Source organism: Entelurus aequoreus, linkage group LG12, assembly GCF_033978785.1.
Source record: "Entelurus aequoreus isolate RoL-2023_Sb linkage group LG12, RoL_Eaeq_v1.1, whole genome shotgun sequence".
Taxonomy (NCBI): Eukaryota; Metazoa; Chordata; class Actinopteri; order Syngnathiformes; family Syngnathidae; genus Entelurus; species Entelurus aequoreus.
In genome coordinates this window covers 72,563,634-72,571,071 of record NC_084742.1, presented here as the reverse complement: position 1 = coordinate 72,571,071, position 7,438 = coordinate 72,563,634, and the positions used below count along the sequence as shown (strand labels likewise).

General features: G+C 38.5%; 1 protein-coding gene across 6 annotated transcripts in view; it reads right to left on the bottom strand.

Annotated features, from left to right (window-relative positions):
* Nucleotides 1–207: 207 nt before the first annotated feature.
* Nucleotides 208–7,438, bottom strand: part of LOC133662541 (centrosomal protein of 83 kDa-like) — a 47,908-nt gene continuing 40,677 nt past the window's right edge. For 4 of the 6 annotated variants that reach the window (XM_062066647.1, XM_062066649.1, XM_062066648.1 and 1 more), the window contains 3 exons: nt 6,398–6,501; nt 2,230–2,410; nt 210–519 (listed from right to left, as the gene is read on the bottom strand). In XM_062066647.1, the coding sequence (XP_061922631.1) occupies nt 403–519; nt 2,230–2,410; nt 6,398–6,501 (402 nt within the window). In that variant the 3' untranslated portion in view covers nt 210–402. Of the gene's footprint in view, nt 520–2,229; nt 2,411–6,397; nt 6,502–7,438 lie in introns of all 6 variants that reach the window. The other 2 variants (XM_062066645.1, XM_062066646.1) reach the window with 2 other exon arrangements.

The window sequence follows — 7,438 nt, the reverse complement described above, 5'->3', positions numbered from 1 at the left end:
GAGGTCCACCTGAGGGTCCTGGTGTCAGAGGTCCACCTGAGGGTCCTGCTGTCAGAGGTCCACCTGAGGGTCCTGGTGTCAGAGGTCCACCTGAGGGTCCTGCTGTCAGAGGTCCACCTGAGGGTCCTGGTGTCAGAGGTCCACCTGAGGGTCCTGCTGTCAGAGGTCCACCTGAGGGTCCTGGTGTCAGAGGTCCACCTGAGGGTCCTGGTGTCAGAGGTCCACCTGAGGGTCCTGCTGTCAGAGGTCCACCTGAGGGTCCTGGTGTCAGAGGTCCACCTGAGGGTCCTGCTGTCAGAGGTCCACCTGAGGGTCCTGGTGTCAGAGGTCCACCTGAGGGTCCTGGTGTCAGAGGTCCACCTGAGGGTCCTGGTGTCAGAGGTCCACCTGAGGATCCTGGTGTCAGAGGTCCACCTGAGGGTCCTGGTGCACCAGACCTCCCAGTTCTTGGAGCTGCTGCTGCTGAGCTACATCCAGCTGGTCCATGCGCTGACGCAACAGAAGCATCTCCTCTTCCTCCTGCACACACACCACTCCTCGTTTTAGCAACCATGCTGCTCTTCCACCTGCTACTCACCACTATGTCTATGTCCCTCACCACACTCACCACTATGTCTATGTCACTCACCACTATGTCTATGTCACTCACCACTATGTCTATGTCACTCACCACACTCACCACTATGTCTATGTCCCTCACCACACTCACCACTATGTCTATGTCACTCACCACTCACCACAATGTCTATGTCACTCACCACTATGTCTATGTCCCTCACCACACTCACCACTATGTCTATGTCCCTCACCACACTCACCACTATGTCCATGTCCCTCACCACACTTACCACTATGTCTATGTCACTCACCACTATGTCTATGTCCCTCACCACACTCACCACTATGTCTATGTCCCTCACCACACTCACCACTATGTCTATGTCACTCACCACTCACCACAATGTCTATGTCACTCACCACTATGTCTATGTCACTCACCACTATGTCTATGTCCCTCACCACACTCACCACTATGTCTATGTCACTCACCACACTCACCACTATGTCTATGTCACTCACCACACTCACCACTATGTCTATGTCACTCACCACACTCACCACTATGTCTATGTCACTCACCACACTCACCACTGTCTATGTCCCTCACCACACTCACCACTATGTCTATGTCACTCACCACTATGTCTATGTCCCTCACCACACTCACCACTATGTCTATGTCCCTCACCACACTCACCACTATGTCTATGTCACTCACCACTCACCACAATGTCTATGTCACTCACCACTATGTCTATGTCACTCACCACACTCACCACTATGTCTATGTCCCTCACCACACTCACCACTATGTCTATGTCACTCACCACTCACCACAATGTCTATGTCACTCACCACTATGTCTATGTCACTCACCACAATGTCTATGTCACTCACCACTATGTCTATGTCCCTCACCACACTCACCACTATGTCTATGTCCCTCACCACACTCACCACTATGTCCATGTCCCTCACCACACTTACCACTATGTCTATGTCACTCACCACACTCACCACTATGTCTATGTCACTCACCACTCACCACTATGTCTATGTCACTCACCACTCACCACAATGTCTATGTCACTCACCACTATGTCTATGTCCCTCACCACACTCACCACTATGTCCATGTCCCTCACCACACTTACCACTATGTCCATGTCACTCACCACACTTACCACTATGTCTATGTCACTCACCACACTTACCACTATGTCTATGTCCCTCACCACACTCACCACTATGTCTATGTCCCTCACCACACTCACCACTATGTCTATGTCCCTCACCACACTCACCACTATGTCTATGTCCCTCACCACATTTAGCAACCATGCTGCTCTTCCACCTGCTACTCACCACTATGTCTATGTCCCTCACCACATTTAGCAACCATGCTGCTCTTCCACCTGCTACTCACCACTATGTCTATGTCCCTCACCACATTTAGCAACCATGCTGCTCTTCCACCTGCTACTCACCACTATGTCTATGTCCCTCACCACACTCACCACTATGTCTATGTCCCTCACCACACTCACCACTATGTCTATGTCCCTCACCACACTCACCACTATGTCTATGTCCCTCACCACACTCACCACTATGTCTATGTCCCTCACCACATTTAGCAACCACGCTGCTCTTCCACCTGCTACTCACCACTATGTCTACAGGTATGTCCCTCACCACAAAGGGCTTTTGCGTGGAGGTCAGAAGGGCGGGGCCAAAGGTGAAGGAACTGTGGTCGCCCAGCAGGAGGCGCCGGAACTCGTCGTGTCTTCTCTGAAGTTCCCGTAACCTCCTGCGCATCTGAGCATGCTCCTCCCACTGAAGAGGACGTCTGCAGGAACAACTATTAATACTATCTGTACACTTATCAATACTACATGTACTATCTGTACACTTATCAATACTACATGTACTACCTGTACACTTATCAATACTACATGTACTATCTGTACACTTATCAATACTACATGTACTATCTGTACACTTATCAATACTACATGTACTATCTGTACACTTATCAATACTACATGTACTACCTGTACACTTATCAATACTACATGTACTATCTGTACACTTATCAATACTACATTTACTATCTGTACACTTATCAATACTACATGTACTATCTGTACACTTATCAATACTACATGTACTATCTGTACACTTATCAATACTACATTTACTATCTGTACACTTATCAATACTACATGTACTACCTGTACACTTATCAATACTACATGTACTATCTGTACACTTATCAATACTACATTTACTATCTGTACACTTATCAATACTACATGTACTATCTGTACACTTATCAATACTACATGTACTATCTGTACACTTATCAATACTAAATGTACTATCTGTACACTTATCAATACTAAATGTACTATCTGTGCACTTATCAATACTACATGTACTACCTGTACACTTATCAATACTACATGTACTACCTGTACACTTATCAATACTACATGTACTATCTGTACACTTATCAATACTACATGTACTACCTGTACACTTATCAATACTACATGTACTACCTGTACACTTATCAATACTACATGTACTACCTGTACACTTATCAATACTACATGTACTATCTGTACACTTATCAATACTACATGTACTATCTGTACACTTATCAATACTACATGTATTATCTGTACACTTATCAATACTACATGTACTACCTGTACACTTATCAATACTACATGTACTATCTGTACACTTATCAATACTACATGTACTATCTGTACACTTATCAATACTACATGTACTACCTGTACACTTATCAATACTACATGTACTACCTGTACACTTATCAATACTACATGTACTATCTGTACACTTATCAATACTACATTTACTATCTGTACACTTATCAATACTACATGTACTATCTGTACACTTATCAATACTACATGTACTATCTGTACACTTATCAATACTAAATGTACTATCTGTACACTTATCAATACTAAATGTACTATCTGTGCACTTATCAATACTACATGTACTACCTGTACACTTATCAATACTACATGTACTACCTGTACACTTATCAATACTACATGTACTATCTGTACACTTATCAATACTACATGTACTACCTGTACACTTATCAATACTACATGTACTACCTGTACACTTATCAATACTACATGTACTACCTGTACACTTATCAATACTACATGTACTATCTGTACACTTATCAATACTACATGTACTATCTGTACACTTATCAATACTACATGTATTATCTGTACACTTATCAATACTACATGTACTACCTGTACACTTATCAATACTACATGTACTATCTGTACACTTATCAATACTACATGTACTATCTGTACACTTATCAATACTACATGTACTACCTGTACACTTATCAATACTACATGTACTATCTGTACACTTATCAATACTACATGTACTATCTGTACACTTATCAATACTACATGTACTATCTGTACACTTATCAATACTAAATGTACTATCTGTACACTTATCAATACTACATGTACTATCTGTACACTTATCAATACTACATGTACTATCTGTACACTTATCAATACTACATGTACTATCTGTGTACTTATCAATACTACTTGTACTATCTGTACACTTATCAATACTACATGTACTATCTGTGCACTTATCAATACTACATGTACTATCTGTGCACTTATCAATACTACATGTACTATCTGTGCACTTATCAATACTACATGTACTACCTGTACACTTATCAATACTACATGTACTATCTGTACACTTATCAATAGTACATGTACTATCTGTACACTTATCAATACTACATGTACTACCTGTACACTTATCAATACTACATGTACTATATGTACAATTATCAATACTACACACAGGAAGTAGTACTATCTGTACACTTATCAATACTATGTGTACTACACACAGGAAGTAGTACTATTTGTGCACTTATCAATATGTGTACTACACACAGGAAGTAGTACTATATGTGCACTTATTAATACTACGTGTACTAGACACAGGAAGTAGTACTATTTGTGCACTCATCAATACTATGTGTACTACACACAGGAAGTAGTATTATCTGTGCACTTATTAATACTATGTGTACTACACACAGGAAGTAGGACTATCTATGCACTTATCAAGACTACGTGTACTACACAGAGGAAGTAGTACTATGTGTACAATGAAGTAATACATACTACATAGAGGAAGTAGTACTATGTGTACAATGAAGTAATACACAGAGGAAGTAGTACTATGTGTACAATTAAGTAATAGATACTACATAGAGGAAGTAGTACTATGTGTACAATGAAGTAATACATACTACATAGAGGAAGTAGTACTATGTGTACAATGAAGTAATACACAGAGGAAGTAGTACTATGTGTACAATGAAGTAATAGATACTACACAGAGGAAGTAGTACTATGTGTACAATGAAGTAATACACAGGAAGTAGTACTACGTGTACAATGAAGTAATACACAGAGGAAGTAGTACTAATGAAGTAATACACAGAGGAAGTAGTACTAATGAAGTAATACATGGAAGAAGTAGTACTAATGAAGTAATACACAGAGGAAGTAGTACTATGTGTACAATGAAGTAATACACAGAGGAAGTAGTACTACGTGTACAATGAAGTAATACACAGAGGAAGTAGTACTAATGAAGTAATACACAGAGGAAGTAGTACTAATGAAGTAATACACGGAAGAAGTAGTACTAATGAAGTAATACACAGAGGAAGTAGTACTAATGAAGTAATACACAGAGGAAGTAGTACTAATGAAGTAATACACGGAAGAAGTAGTACTAATGAAGTAATACACAGAGGAAGTAGTACTAATGAAGTAATACACAGAAGAAGTAGTACTAATGAAGTAATACACAGAAGAAGTAGTACTAATGAAGTAATACTCAGAGGAAGTAGTACTAATGAAGTAATACACAGAGGAAGTAGTACTAATGAAGTAATACACAGAAGAAGTAGTACTAATGAAGTAATACACAGAAGAAGTAGTACTAATGAAGTAATACACAGAGGAAGTAGTACTAATGAAGTAATACACAGAGGAAGTAGTACTAATGAAGTAATACACAGAAGAAGTAGTACTAATGAAGTAATACACAGAAGAAGTAGTACTAATGAAGTAATACACAGAAGAAGTAGTACTAATGAAGTAATACACAGAAGAAGTAGTACTAATGAAGTAATACTCAGAGGAAGTAGTACTAATGAAGTAATACACAGAGGAAGTAGTACTAATGAAGTAATACACAGAAGAAGTAGTACTAATGAAGTAATACACAGAAGAAGTAGTACTAATGAAGTAATACACAGAGGAAGTAGTACTAATGAAGTAATACACAGAAGAAGTAGTACTAATGAAGTAATACACAGAAGAAGTAGTACTAATGAAGTAATACACAGAAGAAGTAGTACTAATGAAGTAATACACAGAGGAAGTAGTACTAATGAAGTAATACACAGAGGAAGTAGTACTAATGAAGTAATACACAGAAGAAGTAGTACTAATGAAGTAATACACAGAGGAAGTAGTACTAATGAAGTAATACACAGAGGAAGTAGTACTAATGAAGTAATACACAGAAGAAGTAGTACTAATGAAGTAATACACAGAAGAAGTAGTACTAATGAAGTAATACACAGAGGAAGTAGTACTAATGAAGTAATACACAGAGGAAGTAGTACTAATGAAGTAATACACAGAAGAAGTAGTACTAATGAAGTAATACACAGAGGAAGTAGTACTAATGAAGTAATACTGACTTGTTGGCAGCAGCAGCTTCCAGTTTGATTTGTTCCATTTGTGCTTCTAGCAGCTGGATTGTATTCTGTAGACTCTTCTCTTTCTTCTCTCTCTGACTTCTCCTCTGCACACACACATCATGATTCTTATATTTACACTTCATGATTCTTAGCTTTACACATCATGATTCTTATATTTACACTTCATGATTCTTAGCTTTACACTTCATGCTTCTTATGTTTACACTTCAGCTTCTTATCTTTACACTTCAGCTTCTTATGTTTACACTTCAGCTACTTATGTTTACACTTCAGCTTCTTATGTTTACACTTCAGCTACTTATCTTTACACTTCAGCTTCTTATCTTTACACTTCAGCTTCTTATGTTTACACTTCAGCTTCTTATGTTTACACTTCAGCTACTTATGTTTACACTTCAGCTTCTTATGTTTACACTTCAGCTTCTTATGTTTACACTTCAGCTTCTTATGTTTACACTTCAGCTTCTTATGTTTACACTTCAGCTTCTTATGTTTACACTTCAGATTCTTAGCTTTACACTTCAGCTACTTATGTTTACACTTCAGCTTCTTATGTTTACACTTCAGCTTCTTATGTTTACACTTCAGCTACTTATGTTTACACTTCAGCTTCTTATGTTTACACTTCAGCTTCTTATGTTTACACTTCAGCTACTTATGTTTACACTTCAGCTTCTTATGTTTACACTTCAGCTTCTTATGTTTACACTTCAGCATCGTTCCCAAACATTGTCTTGTCTGCCACATTTAGGTCAGAGAGGATTGTCATCTTGTTTGAAAGAAGTGTCCTGTTAGTGTCTGTGGAGCGTGTAGTTCCAACTACGTACACTAGATGGCATTATCACTCTCTCATATTTCCTTGTGGGTAAGAAGAAAAAAAGAGCTAAATGATCAGTATGTAATAGGAAAAAGGTAAAATTGTAATAATTAATAAGAATGATTAATTATGTATGTAATGTGTAATGTAATATGTAATGTAAGAATGAAATAATTCAATAGTCACCTATAAAACAAAGATTT